General features: G+C 42.3%; 1 protein-coding gene across 3 annotated transcripts in view; it reads left to right on the top strand.

The window, feature by feature from the left end:
* XPO7 (exportin 7) overlaps nt 1–27,731 on the top strand; it is a 97,805-nt gene that overhangs the window by 14,266 nt on the left and 55,808 nt on the right. For all 3 annotated transcript variants that reach the window (XM_077469817.1, XM_077469818.1, XM_077469816.1), the window contains exons 2-4: nt 9,385–9,531; nt 14,180–14,273; nt 19,681–19,847. In XM_077469817.1, coding sequence (XP_077325943.1) covers nt 9,385–9,531; nt 14,180–14,273; nt 19,681–19,847 — 408 coding nt within the window. The remainder of the gene's footprint in view (nt 1–9,384; nt 9,532–14,179; nt 14,274–19,680; nt 19,848–27,731) is intronic.

A 27,731-nucleotide genomic window follows, 5' to 3' on the forward strand; every position in this document is an offset into this window, starting at 1 on the left:
AAGGAGTGAGCGTAGCCACTACTTTGACTGGAAGTCTGTTATTTGCGGGATTAATGAGCGAAAAAGAAAACTAATGGAACCACCACTTATATGGACTGTTAAGTTGCACTATATCAAATTGTTGGTTTTAGATTCTTTTATCTACAGTTGACCTTCTAAAAGGACAGTCACCAACTCCCATTATGATCTGTCTCTAAGCCAGGGGTCTCAAACTGGTGGCCCTCCAGCTGTTGCAAAACTACAAGTCCCATCATGCCTGTGGGAGTCATGCTTGTAACTCCTTTTTACACAAATGGCTTTCTTTTGGTGGTATTTGATCACCTCTACGTTTTTTTTTTTGTTTTTGTTTTTTGCGCTATAAAAAAAAAAGACTATTTTGAAAAAAAGCTTTTTATTTTTTTTATTTTTTCATTTTATAAATACAAATATTCCCCCCCCCCCCCCAAAAAAAATATATATTATATATATATATATATATATATATATATATATATATATATATATATATATATATATATATATATATATATATATAAATTTATGACATTTTTATTTTATTTTTTTTAAACTAGTAATGGCAGTGATCTGCAATATCATTATTTTTTTTTTTTTTTTTTTATCGGAACTGTGAAATTATGGCGGACACATTGGACAATTTTGACACATTTTTGGGACCATTGGCATTTATACAGCAATCAGTTTACTGTAAAAATGTCACTGGCAGGGAAGGGGTTAACCTTAGGGGGTGATCAAGGGGTTCCCTGGTAGATGATTCTAACTGAAGGGGGAGGGGACTGTCATGGGGAGATGACAGTCATGGGGAGATGACAGTTTGTTGACGATCTGTCTCTTCTCCCCTCAGAGAACCAGAAACTGTGTGTTTACTCCGTGTGTCAGCCATGATCGTGGGGAGCCCAGCGGTGATCGTGACTGCCGGGGGCGAACAGCGGGAACGTGCTCTAGTGGCCACAGTGGGAAGCGATGTTGCATAACATCGCTTAGCCCAGCTTTGCCATTCTGCCGCAGTACAACTGTGGCGGCTGGTCAGCAAATGGTTAAAGGATAATTCCAGGTATGGCTATATTATACATAATTACAATGGTTCATCTTGGACTAATGTAACCATGTATACACCATTACTGGCTGATGCCTCGGGATGCTGAACATCACTGAAGTAGACACTGCTACACCTGTGATCGCTACTTGCTAGCGACTCCTGTGCGGAGCTGCTGGCTTGATGCATTGTTAAAGTGATTGTAAACCCATTACAACCACTTTAAGCTACAGGTAAGTCTAGATTAAGGCTTACCTGTAGGTGCAAGAAATATCTCCCAAACCTAAAAGGTTTAGGAGATATTTGCAGGAATAGCTTCACCGATGTCTACTGTGCATGTGCCGTAGACATCGGGTGCAGGCGCACTGAGCGTGCCGTTTCTAACGGTGATCATGCCGTTGGTGGCGGCACCAGCCACTAAAAAATACACCCTGCAAGGCAAAGGCATAATGAGCTGGTATGCATAGCATACTAGCTCATTATGAATTACTTACCCGAGATCGAAGCCCTGTCATCGGCCCTCGTTCACCTCCTCCGACGCCGCCATCTATCCTGGTGTGACTTCTGGGTATCGCGCCTCAGTCACAGCGCTGTGGCTCCAGTACCTTCCTTTTTAACCACTGCCACACGCTGATAGACATCCTCACTTTGAGGACGGATATCGTTGTTATGGCAGCAGATAGCTGCCATAACCCCGCTATCGCCATGTTCGGCTGGTGGTGTGGTACGGGATAAAAGTGGTCTCTGCTGCGGATTCGCTGCAAGATCACTTTTATCGCCGGTGGTAGAAGGTGCCCTCTGCCACTTACCAGAGCCGTTGGCAGCGGTGGAGGTGATCAGACCCTTCTCATGGCTGTGCATGGAGACAAGTGAAGGGAAGATGGCCCCCCTCCCGTCTCCATGACATTGCAGGATGGAAGTGACATCAAAACATCTCTTCCGCCCATAGCTCTTAAAATGCCATTTTTTTTTTTTTTTTTTTAACATTTTATTGAATTTTTTTGACCCCAGATCTCATATTTAAGAGCTCCTGTCATGCTTTTTTTCTATTACAAGGGATGTTTAGATTTCTTGTAATAGGAATAACAGTGACACAATTTTTTATTTTTTATTTTCCTGAGCTCACGTGCAGAACCGAATGCATACGTGAGTAGCGCCCGCATATGAAAACGGTGTTCAAACCAGACATGTGAGGTATCGCCATGATCAGTAGAGCGAGAGCAATAATTCTAGCCCTAGACCTCCTCTGTAACGCAAAACATGTAACCTGTAGAATTGTTTTAAATGCCCCCTATGGAGATTTTTAAGGGTGGGAGTTTGCTGCCATTCCATGAGTGGGCGCAATTTTGGAGCGTGACATGTTGGGTATCAATCTACTCGGCATAACATTATCTTTCACAATATAAAACAAAATTGGGATAACTTTACTGGTGTCTTATTTTTCAATTAAAAGTGTATTTAAAAATAAAAAAAAGTGCGCTTGTAAGACCGCTGCACAAATACAGTGTGACAAAGTATTTCAACAACCGCCATTTTATTCTCTAGGGTGTAAGAAAAAAAGTGTATAATGTTTGGGGGTTCTAAGTAATTTTCTAGCAAAATAAACAACACATCTAAACTAGAGGCCCGGTCCTTAAGTGGTTAACCACCACTGCCTTACCTTATGGAGATCTGTCTCCTCTGTGAGTGCGTGTAGGGATCTGTTTGTTTCCGCAGCCGCTGAGCAAAACTGTCCCTTGTGAACACTGAAGACTTCTATGTTTTCAAGTGACAGTGGAGGATTTTTGCCGAAGGTGGCAGAATGGAGTTCCGGCTCGTCGCAGCTGGGTGCGAGGGCCTTATGACAAGGCCTGGATTTGGTCCATGGCCTTGTGTTTGACATGTGCTTTGCTCAGATTTCATGTCTGAGGTTTACAACCACTTTAAATCTGGTTATGCTTTGCAAACCGTGGTGAAAAAGCTTGTTTGTGTAAACCTGTCAGACATGAGTAGTTATTACACTACACAGCGATAACCCAACCCCGCTGAACACTGGGTCATAAGCCCCAATGGTGGGATTGCCAAGTAAGCCCTCAAAATGGATGTGCAGTTCTCCGATCTTTGAATTGTTGTTTTCTGAATCTCCAATATTTCCTTGCATTGTAAAGTAAGTATTTGGCTTGTGTATCTAGGATGTGTTTTCTCTAAAACGCTCATGTTGGTGATATTAATTTTTATTTTTATTTTTTTTAACAGGATGAATTCTGTGCACTAACCTCCAGACAAATTGTCTGATTGCCCTTAGGGCTGCTTGGCTTGTTCTGAAAAGGGGTTGCTGGCTATGCTGCAGAGAGGTCACAAGTTCTACTGATCTGATAGGCTGTTCTCTCAATGTACATCAGGAGGAAGATCAGTGTTGGAGGGCAGACTAAAACTGATCAGTGTTTTTAGAGCAGATTAAAACTAGGTAGTAATTGCTATTACTTCTTTAAAGTAGACCCGAACTACAAAAAATGCAAAAATCCCATCTAATCGGGAAGATTTACAAATCGTAATTGTGCTGAGCAGTACCTGAAAAACCTAACTTTATTGTTTTGGGATTCCTCCTGAAAAATGGCTGTGGACCTCTGGTATGTGAGTGTGTCTATGGCCTCATACCTGTGTATCTGATGTGTGACAGCTAAAGGTTTTCAGACATGGCTCGATTTTTATTCTATTTATTTTTTCTCCTCGTTCATCCAATGAGCTTAAGTTAGGCTCTTTCACATGGGGCAGATCCGTGCTGATCCGCCCCATGGACATCCGCTTGCTCAGCGGGGATTGCTCCGTCGATCCCCGCTGAGCAAGAAGATGACAGGTCGGACCTGTCAGAGAACCGCTCTCCCCTATGGGAGATCGGATGACGACAGACCGCAGAGTCCTTCGCTCCCCGATCCGATGACGGATGGAAAAGTAGGTTTTTCCTCCATCACGCTTTTTCGGAGCGGGTCAGATGTCAGCAGACATGTCACCACTGACATCCGACGCTCCATAGACCTCTATGGAGCATCCGTTCAGGTCCGCCTAAAAAAAACTGACAGGCAGACCTGAACAGAGCCCTAAAGAAGAGCGGCTCACAGCAGGGGTCCGGTGTATCCCTGTTCACCATCTTTGTGAAGTCCGAATTTTTGGCTGAATTGGACCTGAAACGGACCAGTAGACAGGACTCCTCTGCAGCCGCCCCTGAAATATGTGAACCTGCTAAACTGAGAGCCGATCAGTCTCCTGACATGTGAATTGGATGCAGAGAAACTTGCATCGCATTCGCAATAGTGTGAAGCCAGCATTAGGCCCCTTTCACACTGGGCTGTCCGCGTTGAGCCCCTAAATAGCTAAGCAGGGTTCGCTCCGTTGATCCCCGCTGAGTCAGCGGATGACAAGTCCACCTCTGCAAGCTGTGCAGGGACGGACCTGTCCGAGCCCTGCTCTCCCCTATGGGGGATCAGATGATTACGGACCGCCTGTATGTTTTAATCCGATCCACTAGACGGATTAAAAATAAGGTTTGCATCCGTCTGGTTTTAGCAGAGAGGATTGGATCGGGGCTAATCGGACGTCAGCGGACATGTCTCCACTGACATCCGACGCTCCATAGAGTTACATGGAACTCCCGTTAAGATCCGCCTGACAGGAGGATCTAAATGGTCCGCAGGTGTGAAAGGGGCCTTAGTCAGTTCGTAAATAATTAAGGCCCCTTTCACACGTGGGCAGTTTTCAGCACCTGTGTAGCGCCTGAAAAAACCAACCCCTTTCACTCCTCGGGCTTTCACACTGGAGCGGTGCGCTAGCAGGATGGTGAAAAAAAGTCCTGCTAGCCGCATCTTTGGATCAGTGAAAGGAGCGGTGTATTCACCGCTCCTACCCATTGAAATCAATGGGACAGCGCAGCTATACCGCCGATGAAGTGCCACTGCAGCGGTGCTTTGCTGGCGGTTTTAACCCTTTTTCGGCCACTAGCAGGGGTCAAAACCACCCCGCTAGCGGCCGCAGACCGGCGCTAAAACGGTAAAGCGCCGCTAAAAATAGTGTGAAAGGGGCCTTAGCCAGCAGCTTCAAATAGTGTAGCTGCTAACTTTTGATAAAAGGACACTGGCCTGTGCAGAGATGCAGTGCTGTTCCCACCCAACCCGGCTCTTCACCGGTCTTTGGCTCCTTGATGCTGGCATGTTTACTGTGGAAAACTGGTTGTTTCCTTGCAGCTTTACAGCCAGCTCCCTACCGCGAATGCGTGATCTGAATGGTCCTGCAGCCTTCTGGGATCTTTGACGTGTCCCAAGATGTTGGGGGCAGGGGAACAGACAGGGAAGGTGGGTAGTTTGGGGGAGGGGGCGGCAGAGAACTTCCGCTCCAATTGCCTAGGCATTTGGAGTAGAAATAGGGAGTACCCGTCAAAGCTAAATACAGCACAGTGCATTTTTATTTATTTTTTTTTCTCAACGGAGTAGTGTTAAAGCACCCTAAACCTACTAGTCCATCTAACACTACCCTCAGCAGACAGTGCTGCTGTCCAAGGGTGTCTTTGTTGTTCTTCCATAGATAGTGGAGCCACTCTAAAACCATGTGCATATGGGCCGAATAACGGGTGACATCGACTGGCTCAATAAAAAACAGCTGACATTCAGCCCATGTTTATGGCATCCGGTCAGACAGAAGCTGGCCTTTGTTTTTCCAACATGCTCCACCATCATTGAACATGTTGGTGGAGCATGTTGGAAAACCAGCAGCTGATCAGAGAGTTCTGGCGGGGGGCCGCCCCCCTGTCAGAACACAACAGCTCAGTGAGGGCGATTGCTGTACTATTGTCGGATCGTTGGTACGGAGGCTCCGATCGGAGCTGACAGTTTGTTTGTTTTTTTCACTCAATTTGCTGGGTTGAATGGAAAAAAAAACTCGGAGCTTTTACTAAAACTGGAGAGTGTCAAATCTGGTGCATCTCTGCATAGAAACCAATTGGCTTCCATGTTTTGACCAAAAAAAAATGGAGCAACATGTAGTTAGAAACTGATTGGCTAACATGCAAAGCTGCACCAGATTTTGCAATCTCCAGTTTTAGTAATTCAACCCCAGTGTGTACCAGGCTTTAGACAGGGAGTGTTCCTCCAGTTCCAGGTGAAAGTAAAGGGGAAAAATAAAAATAAAAACTGAAAATGCAATACATTTTTGAGAAAAGCTTTAGGGCTGTGAATTTCTGTGGTTGCAGGAAAGAAATTTGCTTGATTTCTCCCATCAACTCGGACAGTGTTGATGTGGGAATAACTCCTGCCGGGCCATTGTCTTCTCCCGGCGGGGGTAGCCAGAAGAGAAGACAGTGATTATTGCTAGTGGCCATAGCAGCCCCTAGTGATAATCGCAAGAGAATCCAGCAGGCTGGTTGTACCCAAATTGATTAACTTGGTACTTTCAGCCTGCCCATTAACTATTTGAACCATGTATGGCCAGGCAAAGGCTCTGCTGCCTGTGACTGCTAGTCTCGGGACATTTGGAATGCTGATGTCACTATTGTACTACTTACTGACACGTGGAAAACAAAACCCCTTGCCTTAACCAATACACAGCGCTGAACAGGACATGGCAAGTCTGTAAAGGAGAAAGATCCGCTGCAGCGATACCGCAATCAACTACTGACAACTAGTCATTTGCACTCAACCCTCTTTTTTTTATTTTTATTTTTTTAAATTTTATTTATTTTTTTGGTGTGGGGCACAGCTTTTTAAACTGGTGGCCATTCCTCAATAATTGGTAGGGGAAATTAGTTGTTTGGGCTCTTTTATTTTTTTTATTTTTTATTTTTTTTAATGTAGTCTTCTTAATGCAAACTAGATACTCAAACCGCTGAAAAATATTTAGCCCTTTTTTGCTGGTGTTTTTGTGTTTAGGAGTGTTTGCAAAAGTGTTAGGGTTTTAAAAAGAAGCAGGCAGCTGCTGGCATCCTTAAAGGGGAACTTCACTCAAAAGGGGAAGTTCCACTCGTTTGCATCCTCCCCCCCCACTGCCACATTTGCCACTTTTGTGGCGGGGGGTGGGATGGTGTGTGTTTTTTGACAAGTACCTGTTCCCACTTCTGGGTCAGATCGGCGAAGTGATCTACGAGGATGTTCGCTACCCTCCTTCTGACGCTCCTCTCTATCAATCCGTGAATAGCTGGTTGTCACGGAGTGGGGCAGCAAGCCGGGGTTCTCCGCTGACAGCTGAATGTAGGGAAAAGAATTGCCAGCAATGAGAACTTCCCAGGGAAAAAAAGTGTTGAGGTCCCTTCCTAAGGCTCCATGCACACTAGCTTAAAGTGGTTGTATAGTCAAAATGTCAACTTTTACCTACAGGTAAGCCTATAAGGTGGCTTACCTGTAGGTAAAAAAATTTAAAAAAAAATCTTTAAACCTGTACGGTTTAGGAGATATTCCTCCTGCAATGAGCTGCTGACTGCAGCGCCGCATGTGCGCAGGGGATTCTTGGCTGAAAGCCCGGCAGATGCCGGACCTTGCCGGAAAGAAGTCTCCCGCGCACATGCATGGGAGTGACGGCATCGTGGCTCTGGCCACTCGCAGCGCCGGAGCCGCGATACCCGGGAGACACGCCAAGGGAACGTGTCTGCTCCCTCGACGTGGATAGGGTGAGATGTCAGGGCCTCGTCTTAAGGTAAGTATTTCATAATGCGGTGAATACTAGCTCATTATGACTTTTGCCTTACAGGGGTATACAAAAAAAGTGTCAGCGGGTATACAACCGCTTTAAAAAAAAAAACTCTCCTAGCAGCAGTTTTGAGCTTTTTCTGCTTCTACAATCAAATCGTGTTGTCCTATGTGTCCATGCACACTATTTAGTCTAGAAGTGTTTTTGAAGCTTCAGCTTCTAGGAGCGGGAAAAAAAGCATTTTTGAGAGTTTTGCCAGCAGCAAAAACACTATTTTGAGTGTTTTTCAGGCATTTGTTAGTGAGCTTGAAGCCTCATCCTGTAGTGGAACGTTGCATTAAATGGTGAGTTTTGAAGCTGCCTGGTTTCGGTAGATGATTTGGTATGCCAGAAGATACAATGGAGCATTCTATTTATTAGACACACAGACTCAACAAAAATACAACTTTATTGTCAAAATATAACTTTTGTTGTGACAGATTTCCTAAATATTTTCCTACACCATGACAATGTTGTGTATTACAACAGGTAGACTTTCTTAATCTCCATAAACAGTTTACCTCACACCAACAGTTTTCTCCCACTGAAATCATGCCAGGGCTACTTGCTATCTCGGAGGGTATGGGCACCGAGGATTTCTACCATTGAAACGGAGACTTCTGGAATAGTTCTGTTACTGTCAGCATTATAATACTGCTTCGGTCATGCATTTTTTGTTCTGGTAATCCTTTGCTGTCAAAAACTGATTAATATTATGGGTAGTACAGGTTTTCAAATCTGAATTCAGCAATTTTAGAGTGCTTGCAATCAAAAAGATATCTTCTGCTTTATGCCTCATTTAGATGTGCAGTTGGGGGTGGTAAAAACGAGTGGTTGGGCCTTGTTTTTACCGCCCCTTCACTGAAAAAAAAAAAAACAGCAGATGGGAGTGTTTACATGCTGGGCTGCATCACGTCTGCAGCGAAAACTAACCAGGATGCTTAGAACGGTGGTCAATAAGCCTGCGTCCCATTCAAGCCAACGGGGAAACGCTGCAACCATCCCCCAGTGCTGCGTGTTTGTCTGCAAAAATAGGGTTAAAACACATTGCCTCCTCACCAACCCTGGGAAGCGATCCAAACGCAGATCGTTCTTCAGAGAAGAGGTGGATTTAGACACACGTCTAAATGTACCCTAAAGGGTATAGTATAAAGTCTGTATTGAACCTAACTGAAATTAGGAGGAAAGGTAATAACCCTGGTTTTGGTCATGTGAGTGCAGTGCTTCAGGCGAGTGTGTCTGTGCAGCGGGCTTTCAGGTTTGACAACACTTTAGGATTCTGGACAGCAGTGGATTGTAAGGATTCGGGAGCGTTGTCGGCCCTCCAGACACTTTTGCTAGAGCTTTGCAGTCATATGAGTGCAAAAGATTGCGAAAAAAAGGTGCGAATTTCACAAGAGCGCCGTGCGTCTTTTAGTCTGTTTCAGATCCGAATTCGGCCCAGAATTCAGGCTGAAATCGGGCCTGAAATGGTGAATGGAGACAGACCGGACTCCTGCTGTGAACCCAGCATTAAACAGTTCTTAATGAATACATAGTCATTTTTTAACAATTGCTTGTCAATCTGCTTTAAGTGAGCTGTAGCCGTGCTTCTATTCCTCTGAATAACGTGAGCCATATATATTTTTTTTTCTCTTTGGCAGAGTCTAGCCCAGCTAGAGATCCTGTGCAAACAGCTCTATGAGACCACAGACACCAGCACGCGGTTGCAGGCCGAGAAGGCCTTGGTGGAGTTTACCAACAGCCCAGAGTGTTTAAGCAAGTGTCAGCTTCTGCTGGAGAGGGGAAGTGTAAGTATGGAAAAACTTCAGGGAGAAATGTGCATTATAGGGGGGAAAGATAATGACTTTAACTTTTTGACATTCATCATTTCTTCATTTGTCTGGTATAATCTAAATTCCCTTTCTAGTGGCTGTCTTTATATCGGATGGTATAATCAACATCCTTCCTTCTAGAATAGTCATTCGTTTTTTATTTTTTAGATAAGCCACATTTATTTTGTATTTTTCAGCGCCGACAGTATCGCCAACAGAAGTCCTTGTTTGTCCTGCTTGTTATATTAAGCAGAAATGTAAACATTGCTCTGGTTCATAGGGGTTGTACAGGTAGGAAAGCTGAAGTGGTTATAGTATTGAAAAATCAGTTGATCTGCAACAAATGCACTTGGTATTAAAGAGGATGTAAACCCTGATGAGTTTACTTCCTCTTTGATTCCCTGCAAAGGTAAAGCATTATGTGTCACTTACCTGACACAGGAGCCAGTGAAGTCACCGCTGTCCCCTGTAGTCCGGAGCATCCATCTTCTAGGTGGGTCTCGCTGCTCCGCCGCTGTCATTTGGCGAAGCCGTCATGCACGCGGGAGCCGCCACTCGCGGCATATCGCCGTTGATAGGGGTGCGCCTGCTCACCGCTGTCTACGGCTCATGCGCCGTAGTCAGCGGAGGCTGTCTTTCAGCAAATATCTCCTAAACCGTGTCGGTTTAGGAGATATTTCTTGGACCTACAGGTAAGCCTTAATCTAGGCTTACCTGTAGGCCAAAGTGGTTTGTAAGGGTTTACAACTACTTTAAAGTGGGCTGAGTGGTGTCACCCCTCCCATTTTTCTTTTGCTAATTTACTCCGACCCTCCCACTCTCTCATCTCTAACATTGAAGGCTGGTTCACACCAGATGCAGTCCAGTGTGTTTTTTCTGCATCAAAAATGTGGACAGTAGATTATGTGGATTCCTATGGCCTAGTTCACACCAGTGTGGTCAGTTCCAGTGCAGAAAAAATGTAGAACGTGCTGCATTTTCTTCTACACAGAACTGTACTGGATCACATCAAAAACGCACTGGAATGCCTCGCTGCAAAAAGGGGGGGAAATTGGTGAAAAGGGGGGGGGATACAGTAAAAAAAATGCATGTAGAAACGCATTGAACACATCTGGACTGCGTTACTGCGGTGTGCATTGGCCCTCACACAAATTATAATGTAGTTCAAGAGCAAAACAGGACAGGCTAATTAGTGTGCAGAGGACACAGGTCAGCTTCAAATTTCTGACCTGAGGTGATTGTAGACATATTCGTGCACTTGCAACAACACAGTTGAGTACTATCCTTGGAGGCCTTGCTTGGAAACCTGGTTGTCCCAACTGCTGTAATCCTCCTGCTCTTGCTGCAGTGTGGTGGTGCAATTTTTGCCCCACGGGGACAGAGTTATAGTGATTGCCCGCCGCTTCAGAAGACCTGAATTATGGGGGGGGGGGGGAAGGCTCCTTTTTACACTTTTGCTTTTCAAAGAAAAAAAAAATTGTTTTCCTAGTTCTCTGGGGTTTCATGAAACTACAACACATCTGATCACAGATTGAATGGCAGGGATGCTGTACTGTGGATAACCAAATTCAGCAGTAGCTCTTTTCTCAGGACTGAAGCACAGGAATGTAGAGCAATGGCGTTGGCAGCAACTGGTTTTCTTTTCTCTTTTTGTAGGATGAATCTCGACTGATTTGTAGGGTGGGACAGCTGTGTGGTCAAACCTGTCATTAGAGTGAGCAATGGCCCAGAAGTCAGACTTTATTTATCAAAGTGAACCTATAAGGGCTCCGCTGATCCACAAATATGCTTCTAAATGTAAAAGCTGTAGTAAACTGCTAGAATAATAACAAACCATGGGCCCCCTTACGGGGTTAAACCATGGTGTACTTGCCTGTATATGGAACCCTCCAGCGCAGTACTGTTACGGCTCCCTGGCACTGCCATTGAACTGGCCTTCCTTCCAGGTTCACAGACTTTGGCTATATGAATAAGTAGAAAGATCCCCTAACAAGGAGATCACAGTACCCCCCCCCCCCCCCCCCCCCCGGTACAGCGGGACTTTTAAGGCAGACCAAAATATATATGAGTAAAAAAAATTGTACAAATTTATTCACAAAAATAATACACAAAATCGTTTTACAGGACAGTATAAAAATCCATACATATGTCAATGTGTGGAATCATACATGGAAAAATATAGTCTGCACAACATCAAAGGTTTCATATGTGATTTTATAATGTGAACTCCAAAACGCCTGACATGTTTCAGGAAAACATTCCCTTCTTCAGAGGCATATCTAAGGGGAACAAATGGCTGTAATCTATTTGTAAATGAACAAAACTACTGAGAATAAATCTCATATCAAGAGTGTGTGTGTGTGTATATATGTGTGTGTGTGTGTGTGTGTGTGTGTGTGTATGTATATATGTATGGGCTTCAAACCTAAAGATATAACATTTTTATTTTTTGTCAAGAATCACCAACAAGTGGGACACAATTGTGAAGTGGAACGAAATCTATTGGATAATTTAAACTTTTTTAGAAAATAAACTGAAAAGTGGTGCGTGCAAAATTATTTGGCCCCTTTACCTTCGGTGCAGCAAACTCACTCCAGAAGTTCAGCGAGGATCTCTGAATGATCCAATGTTGTCCTAAATGACTGATGGTGATAAATAGAATCCACCTGTGTGTAATCAAGTCTCTGTATAAATGCACCTGCTCTGTGATAGTCTCAGGGTTCTGTTGAAAGCGCAGAGGGCATCATGAAGACCAAGGAACACACGAGGCAGGTCCATAATACTGTTGTGGAGAAGTTTAAAGCCGGATTTGGATACAAAAAGATTTCCCAAGCTTTAAACATCCCAAGGAGCACTGTGCAAGCGATCATTTTGAAATGGAAGGAGTGTCGGACCACTGCAAATCTACCAAGACCTGGCCGTCCCTCTAAACTTTCAGCTCAGACAAGGAGAAGACTGATCAGAGATGCAGCCAAGAGGCCCATGATCACTCTGGATGAACTGCAGAGAACTACAGCTGAGGTGGGAGAGTCTGTCCATAGGACAACAATCAGTCGTATACTGCACAAATCTGGCCTTTATGGAAGAGTGGCAAGAAGAAAGCCATATCTCAAAGATATCTATAAAAAGTCTCGTCTAAGTTTCCCACAAGCCACCTGGGAGACACACCAAACATGTGGAAGAAGGTGCTCTGGTCAGATGAAACCAAAATCGAACTTTTTGCCCACAATGCAAAACGATATGTTTGGCGTAAAAGCAACACAGCTCATCACCCTCAACACACCATCCCCACTGTCAAACATGGTGGTGACAGCATCATGGTTTGGGCCTGCTTTTCTTCAGCAGGGACAGGGAAGATGGTTAAAATTGAGGGGAAGATGGATGAAAACCTGTTGGAGTCTGCAAAAGACCTGAAACTGGGACAGAGATTTATCTTCCAACAAGACAATGATCCCAAACATACAGCAAAATCTACAAAGGAATGGTTCACAAATAAACGTATCCAGGTGTTAGAATGGCCAAGTCAAAGTCCAGACCTGAATCCAATCGAGAATCTGTGGAAAGAGCTGAAAACTGCTGTTCACAAATGCTCTCCATCCAACCTCACTGAGCTCGAGCTGTTTTGCAAGGAAGAATGGGCAAGAATTTCAGTCTCTCGATGTGCAAAACTGATAGACATACCCCAAGTGACTTCAGCTGTAATCGCAGCAAAAAGGGGCTCTACAAAGTATCAACGCAAGGGGGCCGAATAATTTTGCACGCCCCACTTTTCATTTTTTTATTAGTTAAAGTTTCAAAAATCCAATAGATTTCATTCCACTTCACAATTGTGTCCCACTTGTTGGTGATTCTTCACAAAAAATAAAAATTTTATATCTTTATGTTTGAAGCCTGAAATGTGGCAAAAGGTTGAAAAGTTCAAGGGGGCCGAATACTTTCGCAAGGCAGTGTGTGTGTGTGTGTGTGTGTATACTCTATCTATCTCTCTCTCAAAAATGTTGTCTTCCAGAATTTGATAGATCACCCCACGGAGATGCACAGCCAGAAAGTGCTAGAGACCCATAGGTGGCCTGCAAACTATCTCTGTGTGGTGTCTAGCCATTTTTGTGAATCAATTTGTAATATATTTTTTACTCATATTTTGGTCTGTCTTAAAAGTCCCGCTGTACCGGGGGGTACTGTGATCTCCTTGTTAGGGGATCTTTCTACTTACAAGTTTTGGGATGTCGGCGGCAATGATATTGGAAAGTTTGATGCTTTCCTTGATGGTTCATCTCTTATATAAAAAAATTGGCTATATGAATGGCTCCAGCTTCAGTAATTCTCTGTCTGGCAGATTCTGTAGCTTGAGCAGATTGAATAGAGGAGTTCACAATGCTTTACCAATTTTGTAGTCTATGGAATTTGTGTTATATCTACTTGGGATTGCAATTCCTAGCATTGTTTTAATGTTCTATAAAAAAATATATAGATTTTTATTTGTGAAATGTCAGTAAAGGCCTGTTCCTTAAGTGGGTTTACTGCTTGTTTACTTTACAAGATATACATTAGAAAAGTGTCACTGTTTGCATTGTTTTAAGGAACGCACTGTATAAGCTAACATTTCCTTTTTCTTTCTTTCCAGTCTTCATATTCCCAGCTCCTTGCTGCCACATGTCTAACCAAACTAGTGTCCCGGAGCAGCAATCCCCTCCCGCTGGAGCAGAGGATCGATATACGTGAGTATACAACATGTGCTTTCAGTCGGTGTGCTGTGATGTGCTCAAAGTGTTAAATCTGAAAAAACTCATGAACAGCACAAATGCATTCAATGATTTCTGATCTTTGAAGGATCTGGGGACTCTTTTAGTCATTATAGACTGTATTATAATGCAGGGATAAAATGATTTTTTTATTGGCTGAAGAAGCGCTCTAGTTAAAGCAAATATATTTTCTATCATTTCTAATGTCCTGTGTGTGTGTGTGTGTGTGTCGATCTCTAAATATGGCCTTTTTATTAACAGCTTCATCCATAATTTGAATGAAACCTTTCATGAAAGAAACTTGTAGGCTACCATTTGTTTTACTCTTTCTTCAAATGCTAGTTTCCGGCTGTCATAATAACCCTTTGTCAATACTTTGAGCTATTCACCCAGAATAAGTATGTTTATTCCGATTCTCCCTTGTTCATTGAGGAACATTTGCAAACAATCTCTTTAAGCCAGTCCAAGTAACCTCTCCCACTACCAGAATGTCACAGGTTTTTTGGTAATGTCTTGTCTTATCTAAAACTCTGCTGTTAGACTAACTTAATTTTTTATTTTTTATTTTTTTGCTAGCACGTTTGTGTTTTTTTTTTTTTTTTTTATTTCCCCATTTCTTCAGTTAAAGCAAAGCTCTAAGCTCCTTCAGAAAAAAATAAGTCAGCAGCTACAAATGCTGTAGCTGCTGATTTTTTTAATTTTTGGGATACCTGCCTGTCCATGAATTCACCCAAAACGATTTTTCAATTGGCTCTCGATGTGCTGTTCTGTTCGGCGCATGGACAGTACAACAGCTGATTTTATAATCAGCTGTTGAGACGGCGTCTGCGCACAATAGCCGAAGGAAGACATTTTTCTGTCAGATTGTGCCTGGCGATGGTGAGGCACATTCATGTCGTTGAGGGGCAGATTTGTACATATCGGGTGCGAATTTTTAAATGATGGCCAGTGCTGAAAAGCAAATTTTATTCTGCTATTTTTTCCTGGATGCTTGCAGGGCATGCCCATCTTAAAAATCTGCACCCAACGTGTACAAATCTGTCCTTCACCCACACGAGGCAGCATTTAAAAATCTGCCCCCATCTTTGCAGCACTGCCCATAATTTTACAATCTTCCCCATGTACAAATCCACCCCTCACCGACAAGAACATGCCTCAGCAGCGCGAGGCACAATCTGACAAAAATTTCTTCTGTCAGCTATTGTGCGCACGCTCCGTCACAACAGCTGATCGTAAAAATCAGCTGTTGTGCTGTTCCGCATGTGCAGTACATCCCGGGCACTATCCGACAAAACCAGCGTTGAAGACTTGCGGTTTCACAGCCGGTTCCCTACTGTGCATGCGCGAAGTGCGCTGCGCTTTGTGAATGGGCCAGCGGCGGAAGCAGGGGGGGGGTGGGGTGACAAACTTTGGGATTAGTTTTCCACAGCGAAGTCAGCCGGGAGCGGGTACCTGTCATATAAATGATCAAAAAAAGAAATAATTACAGGGCAAGTGTCAAAGTAACAACAACAAAAAAATCGAGGGGAAAAAAAATAAAAATTTAAAGCACACCCATCCCCTTGTGCTTGCATGCAGAAGCGAACACATACGTAGGTCACGCCCGCATATGTATACTGCATTCAAAACCACACATGTGAGGTATCGCCACAAACGGAGTGAGAGCAATTCTAGTAAAAGACCTCCTCTGTAAACTGTTTAAAAATGTTTAACGTGTAGCTTATGGAGATTTTTATGTACCGAAGTTTGGCGCCATTTGGCGAGTGTGTCATGTTGGTTATCTATTTACTCGGCATACCATCTTTCACTTTCTACAAAAAAAAAAAATTGGGTAAAATATTGTTTTTTAATTCATGAAAATGTTTGTTTTTTTATTTTAAATGGCATGTAAAAAAATTGCTATAAGTAACCATTTTATTCCCTAGGGTTTTATATATATATATATATATATATATATATATATATATATATATATATATATATATATATATATATATATATATATATATATATATAGTTTCGGGGGCTTTTCTAGCCAAAAAAAAAATTGGTTCTTACATGATGGAGAGAAATGACAGAATTGGCCCGGTATGGAAGTGGTTAATGTTCGATTTGTTCATGCTTACAGTAACTTTTAGTTGCCTCCAAACTAAGGCTGGTTCACACTGCTGCAACCTCAATTCAACTTTAACAAAGTGTGACACATATATTATTGAACTTGCAAATTAGACAATGACTTCCTTGCGACCTTTGTGATTTTAACATTGCAGTCTATGGCAGTTGTGTCGCAAGGAAAACCCAGAAAAGTAGTGCAGGAACTGTGGTGTGTGTTTTTTTTTTTTTTTTTTTTATTATTATTATTATTATTATTTATTTATTTTTTTTGCAACTTGCAAATGTGTTCATTTGTGCAACACAGAAAGTTGCATAACATTGCAGTCAGTTGTATGAGAAGTCGCAACAGTGTGAACCAGGACTAACCTTCTGGGTTTCCTGTGGGTGCAGCCGGGAATGTTTATCTGCTGATCTTAGTCTGTTTCATTCTCGGAGTCCTCCTTGGCTCTATTGGGTGTGGCTGGGCTCCCTCAGCTGAGGTCTTTACCACAGTCATGTGAGATTTTATGACTCAAATCACCCAGTTATTTGCCAACCAATCAGAGGCCACAAGTGTTCTCCTGCAACCTCCTGCAGATTCTGATTAGCCTCATGGCCTCAGTGGCTTATGAGCCTTCAGCTGCAAAAGCTGATTGAGTTGCTCCAGACGTTGACTGAGGAGCTTGCCCCTTGCGATATAGCAATTTACTGATATTATCCCCAAAGGAGAAGATTTTGTCTCTTAATGCGATGTGCCTCACTGTAAAGCAATCAGCCTGTTGCTTCTACCAGTGCTGTTTCCAGTGTACATGCTTTTCCCACTTTTTCTTTATGGAGGTTAGAAATATCCTCTTGGTGAGGATTTTGTGCAGAATATTTTTATTCATGCTGTGGATTTGGCAGTATCCCACCTCAACAGGGTGCTTACAATTCCAGTAGATGATGCATCTGTCTTTACTGACTCAACTAATATATGTGATTGGAAGTCTTTTCTCGCTGGAAAGTCCTACTGTTCATCCGATACTGATTAGCTAGCTTACTTCTCAAGCCATGTCTGACTGAATAAAATCCCTTTAAAAGAAATCTAACTGTTCCAAAATCCCTTTAAAAGAAATCTAACTGTTCTAAAAGTTGTTTCCCCCTGCATAGATCAGATGGCTGTAGTGCTAAATTTCAGCTGTGACTGTTTGCTAGAACTTGAAGTCTCCTGTCTCACTTCTCACATGTCTTTTCGGTTCATATACATGGGGCACTTTGATAAAGTGCTGGACTTCAGCACCCTGTTTGTGCAGAGGGCTTGGTTGTCTTGTCTCCCAATCAACATTCTTGAACTTCAGGCGATTTGGCGATCACTGTAGCATTGGATCATCCTACCGGGGAGTCATTCAGTCTGAATTCAATCGGACAATTCCAAAGTGGTAGAGAACATGAATTATTGGAGAGGAACCAGAAAACCCACTGCAGTAGATTCTATCAGGTGCTGGTCAGAATTTCACGTTTACAGCCTTGTAAACCATGTACATTCTAGGCAAAACAGACTTCCTTAGCCGGCAGTGCCTGGACTTGGGAGTGTGTTCCCTACCCATGGTGGTGTTCCAGAACCTGTGTTGCAGGTGGTGAACAAGGGTTGTGGAACTTCTGGGTTCAGCAACAAACTAGACAGCTTTGTCTCTAGGTTCAGGGATTCTCAAGTTCATCCTGATCTATGCCTTCAGTCCCCTTAAATTTCTTCCTTGTAAATGCTGCAGGATCAAGATTTTGAGGGGCAAAGACAGCTCTGATTTTGATTTCTATAATTCTTTCAATTCTCTTTCAGAAACAGCTGGCCTCTCCCTTTCTAATTGGGACCTATGTACTGGGGTCTCCAATTCGATCTGTGCTTCAGAAGCAGTCTTTTTTTTTTTTTTTTTTTTTTTTTTTTTAACCTATTCAAGACGTTTCTATACTCTCACCCATGAGCCACCCATAACATGGTGGTTCTTGTAGCCAACCCTTCTACAAAGAGAGTGTCTGAACTGGGTGCCCTATCCTGCAAGAAAATTCTTCTAGTTCTGCACAGGGACAAGGTGGTGAGGTCCAGCACTTCCTTCTTTCCCAAGGTAATTTCTGCCTTTCATCTCAACCAGGTAATTATTCTTCTGACCAGCACCAGTTCACCATAAGAAAATTTCCCTCTGTCTGCATGTGGATTAGGCTCTTTCAGGAAGACCTGATTTCTCTTTTTTTTTTTTTTTTTTTACTACCGGGGAAAAACCCCATAAGGGTGCACTGGGTTCCTAATCCTCCATCTCTTCATGACTCAGGGTTCCACCCTTTTACTTGTAGTTTTTACCATCTTTCTAAAGGCTGTCTAAAGGCCCATACACACGATCAGACTTTTTGACAACAAACATGCAAATTAGCTGTTTTGGAGCAACATCCGACTGTGTGTACGCTCCATCGGACAAACTTTTTTGGTTTTCATCGGACTTTTGTTGGCTGTGCGAACGGACAAACTTTCTGGCAACAAAAGTCCGATGAAGCAAAGTCTGATCGTGTGTACAGAAAACCATAGGACTTTTGTACAAAGTACAAACAGGCATGCTCAGAACCAATGCAAAAGATCAGACAACAATACAGAAGTTGACCAAAGGTGGCAGTAGAGAGCAGAAAAACCACGTGGTTTGGTGAAAGTTGGCTGAAAAAGTCCTGCTGTGTGTATGCAATACAAGTTCAGGGCCGACGCCCTTTGTACAAAAATCCAAGGGAAAGTTTGTACAAAGTCCTATCGTGTGTATGAGGCTTAAGGCTAACCCTTAGTCAGGGGCCGGGGCTCACCTCCCCCGTGGCTGTCGGACCACGCAACTAGAAAGGACACGGCTACTTTGACAGACGGCACTTTTTTCCACCTCCAAATATTTGCTTTAGAAATGCTTCTCATGAAGAATGCAGGAGAAGGGAGGAGCATGTGCACTAAAATGTTCCAGGCAAGTTGAGATGACCAGGCATCTCCTTGATGTCTGTGTGTACAGACAAAGGTGCTGTGGGGGGGGGGGGGGGGGTTTCCCTCTCTGACCTCACAGCTAGCTGCAGATAGCCTTAGACAGCACCTAGGTAGATGGGACAAAAGACACGTTGTGTGGGTGTTTTGAGGGGGGTTGGCCATCTTTGTCCTGTTAGAGACAATTCTGAATGAAAGTGCAAGACCTATACATTTTGTTGGGTAGATGCCATTAAGAGAAAGGTGAACCACAACCTTGATAGTAGCTTATAGATTCAGCTCCTAATTCTGTCTGCTCCTTCTTTTCAGGAAATTATGTGCTGAACTACCTGGCTACACGCCCCAAACTTGCTTCATTTGTCACCCAAGCCCTAATCCAGCTGTATGCGCGCATCACCAAACTTGGCTGGTTTGACTGTCAGAAGGATGAGTATGTGTTCCGCAGCGTCATTGTGGATGTCACACGTTTTCTACAGGTGAGTGTGTACTTAGTAAATGATGTAGCTTAAAAGGTGACTCCACTTTCATGGGGGGGGGGGGGGAGAGAGAGAGGGAGAGAGGAATGAGCAAGTAACAAAGTTAAAATCATATAGTGTATAATATTGTGACTCAAGTCATGTTTTAATTAAGTATTATAAAAATGATCTTTGCTTTTCAATCTGCAGCGCTGTAATTTTCTGTAAAATGCAATATGGCTACCTCGAGGCGGTCTGAACATGGATGGTGTACAGCACGCCTCCTGGTGTCATTTCCTGTTTGAGTGATTGACTTAATGATTTTTCCAGAAGTCTACACTAAGATACAAGTTAAATGTTTGGCATGTGCAGCAGCTGATTGAGAATTCTAAAATCACTTCCATACAGATGCACATGGACACAAATAAATAACTATTCAGAATAACAAAAAGTATGATTCTGTGAAATGTACATGGATCATCCAGAAGGGAATGTTTTATTTTTTTTTTTTTTTTTTTTTTTCCCCTCAACAAAAGTGGAGTTGCTCTATAAAGCAGACCTGTAGGCAAACCAGTGTGTGGTATATCAAATCATTCTATCATGCAGCTATTACCTTTTGTGCCACCACCCCCTCCCTTTAGAATGTAAGCTCTACGAGCAGGGCCCTCCTGTACCTTTTTTGTATTGTACTGTAATTGTGTTGTCCCGCCTATACATTGTAAAGCGCTGCGCAAACGGTTGGCCCTATGTAAATCGTAAAATATATTTATATATTTCAGGTAACTCTACTAGCTGCCATAGTGAGATCCTTGGCCTCATTTTGCTTCTTTGCTTAAGAACTCTAGCAACTTTTTATTTTATTAAAATGCGCTATGTAATAACATATATTTGTCCATTCGCAGAACATGTATTTTTTGTTACTGGTTCACAGAAAATTAATGTTCTCTGGACAGGGGGAGAGGTGGGCAGATAAACAATGCTGCAGCTGTGTGAGAGCTGCTGGTCTCAAAGCTATAGCGGGATATGGGCTAGTCTATTTGGTGAATGAAAATGTAAGTGATAACGAAACTACAGTGTAAATTTGCATACAGCTAATTAACAAACATGTTATTGCGCAGCACATTTTTAATGAATTTTAAGCAGTACATTGTGGTTATAGATGCACCCTGTTATGCATTATCGGGATCATAACAAGGAGGAGTAAAAATCTGTAAGAACAACCAGGAAACATCAGGAAAAAATGTCCTGGTGCAGTTTTGGCTGAGCTTTAGGGTACATTGGCAGCGCGTTCAAAATATATTGCCCACCTCAGGATATGCTGCATTTGAGTGTTAACGTGTTAGAAGGTTTATGACCATTTTTAATAAATGTTTAGGACAAACACCTTTTTTTTTTTTTTTTTATGCAAGTCCTATGAGCCCTTGATTTCTTATTCCACCATACATTTGTTCTTTTTAAAACCACCTCCCCCAACCTTTTAACCTTCCCCTGTTTTAGATGTACATAGTAGCCTATGTTGTCTTTTTTTGTTAAAGCTTTTTCCTTGCTTTCTGTCTGGTTAAACCATTGTCAAAAGTAAAAAAAAAATGTAATGGAATGTTCTTTTGCTGGGCATTCACTCTTAATTGTCAGCCATTGACCTCTTAGAGCTCAACTTTGGGATGGAAATATTAAACCCTTCCCTTCCCTGGGCACGGTGCACAGCAAGGGATAAATGTTTTGGCGATTTGTCCTCTGCTCTAGGCTGTGCAGATTATCTCAGTTTAATAACTTGTAATGCTGGGATGTCCTGCATTTTATGTGAGGAGGTAAGCACGCAACTACAACTGGGCATTCTGTAAAGAGTGCTGTGGGGGACCCAGTCACACAGATAGAGGCAGCCTGCTGGGGTGAGGAATAAGACCCCTTTCACACTGGGGCGCTTTTATAGGTGTTTTAACGCTAAAAATGGCACCTGAAAAGGGTCTCTCAAGCCACCCCAATGTGAATGTTTAAGTATTTTCACGCTTGGGCGGTGCGCTTGCAAAACAGAAAATGTCCTGCAAAACACCCTGCCCATTGAATGGGCAGCGCTGTCGAAGAGCTGCAGCACAAGTGCAATTAACCCTTTCTTTGATAGCGGGGTGAAAAGCAGCACCCCAGTGTGAAGGAGGTCTAAGTATTACATCTTTTATACCTGGTCAAAAACAAGCATTTCAAGGGCTGATGGTGTTTTTTTTTTTTTTTTTTTTTTTTTTTTTTTACTTTATCCTGGAGTTAGGCTTCAAAGTGTATCAAACTTTTTTGGTCTTGCATAAAGTTGAGAAGTAGTAAAACCCCAGGAAGATTTTACATGTGTCCTCACTGGGAAGCGTCTTCCTCTGCTTTGGATTTCTATAGTTTTTTTGTCCTTGTGACAATATATAATTTTGATTTCTTATGAAAACCCATTGAAAACGCCAATTCGGTCGTTTTTTTAGAGCTAGCATATAACCTCTGGAGCCTGAAATAAGATTGCATAAGGGAAATGGATTGTGTATTTTAAGATTGTACAGGTGCATCTCCCAAAAAAAAATCAGACTATCATCAAAGTAGCATCTTACCTGGGCTAAAGAGAAAAAGGACTGGACTGTTGCTCAGTGGTCCAAAGTCCTTCAGATGAAAGTACAATTTGCATTTAATTTGGAAATCAAGGTCCCAGAGTCTGGAGGAAGAGTGGAGAGGTAGAGAATCCAAGTTGCATGAGGTACAGTGTGAAGTTTTCAGTCATTGATGATTTGGGGAGCCGTGTCGTCATCTGCTGGTGTTGATCCGCTGTGTTTTATCAAGTCCAAAGTCAGCGCAGCCCTTTACCAGGAAATTCTAGAGCACTTCGTGCTTTCCTCTGCTGACCATTTATGGAGATACTGATTTCATTTTCCAGCAGGACTTGGCACCTGCTCTCACTGCCAAAAGTACCAATATCTGGTTTAATGATCATAGTATCACTGTGCTTAATTGGCTAGTAAACTTGCCTAGCCTAAATCCCATAGAGAATCTGTGGGGTATTGTCAAGAGGAAGTTGAGAGACCAGATCTAACAATGCAGATGAGCTGAAGGCCGCTATTAAAGCAACCTGAGTTTCCATAACACCTCAGCAGTGCCACAGGCTGATCGCCTCCATGCCACGCCGCATTGATGCTGTAATTCGTGCAAAAGGAGCCCCAGGCAAGTATTGAGTGCATACTGTACATGGCCATACTTTTCACTAAGCCAATGTTTCTGTATTAAACATTTTTTTTTTTTTTTTATTGGTCTTCTGTAATATTATAATTTTCTGAGATACTAAATTCTGGGTTTTCACTAGCTGTAAGCCATAATCGTCAAAATTGAAAGAAAAATGCTTGAAATATATCACTCTGTGTGATGAATGTATATAATATGAGTTTCTCTTTTTGAAATTGCTGAAATTAACTTTTTTTATTTTTTTATGTTTTATTTTTTGAGCTGCACCTGTACACATTTTTTTAAAGTGTTTTTTTTATTTATTTATTTTTTTTTTTAAACCATTGTTTACTTGCTCGTTCATCCATATTAAAATTGTAGTATTTCATATATGGGATTTTTAAATGCTCAGTCTAGTGGCCATCTTCATATCGGGGAATGTCATCGGTTACTGCAATTACTAATACGAAGTAGAAAGCAGAGCCTGCTTGTGTAAGGTGTAGATATTGCACAGTCTACTGTAAATCCAATGCAGTCATCGGATAATTTTACCATAGATGGAGGAAGAATGGCAGCAAGAGGCCAAATTATTTGAGTCTTCTTTAGTTATCAAAACGGTTTGAGAATTTCAGACGACTAATTGTCCTTTTTTTATTATTATTATTATTATTATTATTTATTTATTTTTTTTCTATTGAATTTTTTGCATGCTGGTATCATATCGAAAATAGAGAGGTTACTAAAGTTACGAAAATTCTCGTATGATGGAATACAACTTTGGAAGTGATATAATTTTGTTGTAATGTATTCTTTCGTTTCCAAGCATGCACGGTCTTGGTCTTCGGATTGATTTATTTTTTGACCGGCTCATGCTGATATACATCAGCAGAATGGCACGGGTGCGTAAAACCACTTATGCGTATGTCGCTCGCGGTGATCAGATTTGTTGCAGAATAGATCAGTCTTCAGGTCCAGGCCAATGATTTCTGGCCTGGGCCTGCTGATCGCTTCTGACCAGTGAAATGCTTCCCCTGCCTGTGAAGCCTTGTACACACGATCAGACTTTCTGACAAGAAAACCGTGGACTTTTGTTAGAAGGGTGTTGGCTCCAACTTGTCTTGCATACACTCGGTCACGCAAATGTTGGCCAACAATTACGAATGTAGTGACATGCGTGATATCTCCATTTAGGAACACTAGTTTTACAAGAACGAGCGCTTCCAGCTCGTCCTTCATTTTGAGCATGCATGCTTGTACTTTGGACTTTTGTCCAACAGAGTTGTGTACACGCGGTCCGAAAGTCCGACAACAGACGTTTGTTAGCGGAAATTTTGATAACATGCCAACAAGCTCACATCCAACATTTCCCGTCGGAAAATCCAATCGTGTGTACGCAACATAAGTGCAAACACAGGCAGGAGAAGTGATGTCTTCTCCCCTCGTAGAATTATTTTCGGTTCCAGAGAGATGACATCTAACACTGAGTTGCACAACACTACACTAACACCATGTAAAAACAAAGTTCCTCAAAAAAATAGGACTTTCGAGGACCATGAACACTCAAAGGAGTAGAATTTTTTTATATATATATATATATATATATATATATATATATATATATATATATATATATATATATATATATATATATATATATATATATATTACACAAATGTATTACAAAGAGTAAATAATATGGGTAAAACTGAAACACCTGATGTAAAGAAAAGTACACAAATAGAGGCCCAAACCAACTGTTGGGGAGACGGATGAAATGTGTGAACGCGTTTCAACAAGTGAGGTAAGGGTCTTCTTCAGGGAAAAAGGAATGGGCTAAGATGGGCTCCAGATGAATACAAACAATCTCACATGTTATGTGTTTCAAACAATGGAGATCATACGCTCAACACAGAAGAGGAAAAACAGATGCCCAAATGGAGAGATAGGGGGGAAAAAAAGCAAGACAGAGCAGGATGGAAATAAATCATGTCCAGGTGGGACCCTCCCGTTTTCTGAGAACTACCTCCCAAAAGGGGGGCCAGAGCAGTCAAAGGATGACAGATGAGCGCAGATCTATCGCTTTAAAGTTTGTAGATTGAATTTTGCAGTGCAAAAGTTCTTTCACAGACCCGCATCACCTAAAAGTTGTCACTAGTGTTGAAATATGAACCTAGAGGGTGTCGCAGGTGCAGCAATGTCAATGTCTCCAGAATGAAGCATTTGTGGACTGTTTCTGTGTCCTTACATCATGTGTTTCAATTTTTACCCATGTCGTATGATGTTATTTACTCTTTGCAATAAAGTTTGTATTTTATATATAAAAAAAAAATTCTTCTCCTTTTTGAATGTTTGTGGTCCTCCCAAAGTTTTTTTTTTTTTTTTTTTTTTTGTAGCGTTAGTTTACCCGCTGTGTAATGTCTAATAAAGGCTTAACCCCTGATCTCCCGAGGGTGACCTCAGTTAGGTTTTAGCTTCAGATTAGTACCAGTTAGGGCTGAAACAACTAATTGATTTGATCGGCAACTAATCGATTCATTGATTAATCGGCCAGTAACATAATGGGGTTAAAAAAAACTAAAATGAGCCCTTTATAGTACAATATAATCACTACTGTAAATATTAATTTCACTGTTCTACAGTAAAGAACTCTTTCCAGTAGTGATTATTTTTGCTTTTTTGTACTAATAAGGGGCTAATTTTAGTCTTAACCCCATTATGTTACTACACATCTTAGGCCTGGTTCACATCTATATGTTTGTTGGTGATTTTTGCAGAAACGCACTACAGTTCATTTACATGGTTTCTTATGGGACACGTTCATTTCTGTTCTTTTCTTCAGCCACTGCATATTTGGAAAGGGTCAGGGACTTTTAACGTGAAACGGTGCTTTTTTGGTTCAATATATTTCAATGGAGAAGCTGCAGAAAAGAATGTAATGCGTTTTTGCAGCAATTTTTTTTTTAATCTGCCCAAAAAATGCAAAAAAACGCGAATTGCAGTAAAATCACGGTGTGCTAAAATTAAAACGCACAGCAAAAAGCACTGCAGAAACAGATTAAAAACTGCATAGGTGTGTACCCAGCCTTATGCTGGCCTCACGGATGAATTTTCAGATGAGAATATTCAGATGAAAAATCTTTGTACATTCGCTGAATGAAAGAATTTTGTTTGAAATTTTCACTTCATTTCTAACCAAGAAACCACTTCTTTGACCAAGAAGTTTTCTATTATTTCCAAATTTTCCCGTCACTGTGGTTGAAAATGAACGTCAATTTGACCCACTTTTTTTTTTTAAGGTGATTAATCGAAACAATAATCGGCCAACTAATCGATTTATGAAGATAATCGTTAGTTGCAGCCCTAGTATCAGTAGTGCTTACACCCACGCATGCACTATACACCTCCCTTAGTAGTATAGTGTCTGAACGGATCAGTATCTTTGATCAGATCTATACTTACGTCCCCAGTAGTTTAGGGTTCCAAAAAAAAGCAGCGTTGGCGGAATCAGCCCAGATACCTGCTAGCACCTGCATTTAGCCCCTCCGCCCAGCTCAACTAAGTGCATTATCTATCGATCACTGTCACTTACAAAACGCAACACACACAACGGCAGCATTTGCAGAGTCTGTCCTGATCCCTGCGAACGCTAACAGTTTTTTTTTTTTTTTGGTAATGATTGAAGCAGTCCCTGACAACCAGTTGCTCTTTTTGTCGCACTAGTTGTACCTGTAACTTAAGAGGCCACAGTGTCCAATTAGAGGTACACTAGTAAAGAGGCCTACTCGTTTCTGAGCATGACAGATGAGTGAAGAGGAAGTCGCCCATCTGTCAGATTAAGGCTCCGAATACGAACGGGTAAAGAGCAGCTGCCCCCTGATAGCTCTGACGACAGAGTATTGGTCCCTGCTAAGGTCAGGCGTTGTTGAGGTGCAAGAACCGCAGGGCTCTCGTATGGAGCAGAGAGCCAGTACTAGTGCCGCTCATCCTTCTGGTGAACTGGCAAGCACCAGCGGCCTAGGGCACCCTGGTTGTACATCCAGCACTGCAGTATCACATGGTGACGCGGCGAGTCCCATAAGTGCACTTCAAGCTGGTGCAGTGTCACGCAGCCACCAAGAAGACACACAGGCCCGTCTAGCCCATAGTGCCTTTCCTGCAGAATATGCCAATCCTAATAGGGAGCTGACTCTTGCCAGAGATTGGAAACCTATTACGATTTCCGAATTTAAGACCTTCCTGGGCCTAAAAAGAGTGTGTTGCTGTCATATTGGTCCACTGACCCAATTCACTATATGCCCATGCTCTCTGCCTCCATGACCAGGACATGATACGAGCAGATCTTGCGGTTCATGCATTTTAATGATGATGAACTCTGTTGTCCTCGGGGTGACCCTGAATACGATCGGCTCCACAAAATTCGGCCCCTTGTAAACTACTTTAACCAATACCTTACAGCCTTGTTTACTCACGATCAATTTGTCTGCGTTGATGAGTCCCTGATTAAATTTTATGGCCGCTTGTCTTTCAAACAGTATCTTCCCAGCAAGTGTGCCAGATATGGGATTAAGATGTAAGAGCTTTGTGACAGGGCCACAGGCTATACATAGTTTTATGGTTTACAATGGAAAAGATAGTCACCTGGAGCCCCCAAACTGCCCAGACTACATAGGGAGCGCTGGCAAGATTGTTTGGGACTTGGTGTCACCCGTATTTCAGAAAGGG

Source organism: Lithobates pipiens, unplaced genomic scaffold, assembly GCF_037356315.1.
Source record: "Lithobates pipiens isolate NorthernLeopardFrog02 unplaced genomic scaffold, aLitPip1_a1.2 Scaffold_8, whole genome shotgun sequence".
NCBI classification, from domain to species: Eukaryota; Metazoa; Chordata; class Amphibia; order Anura; family Ranidae; genus Lithobates; species Lithobates pipiens.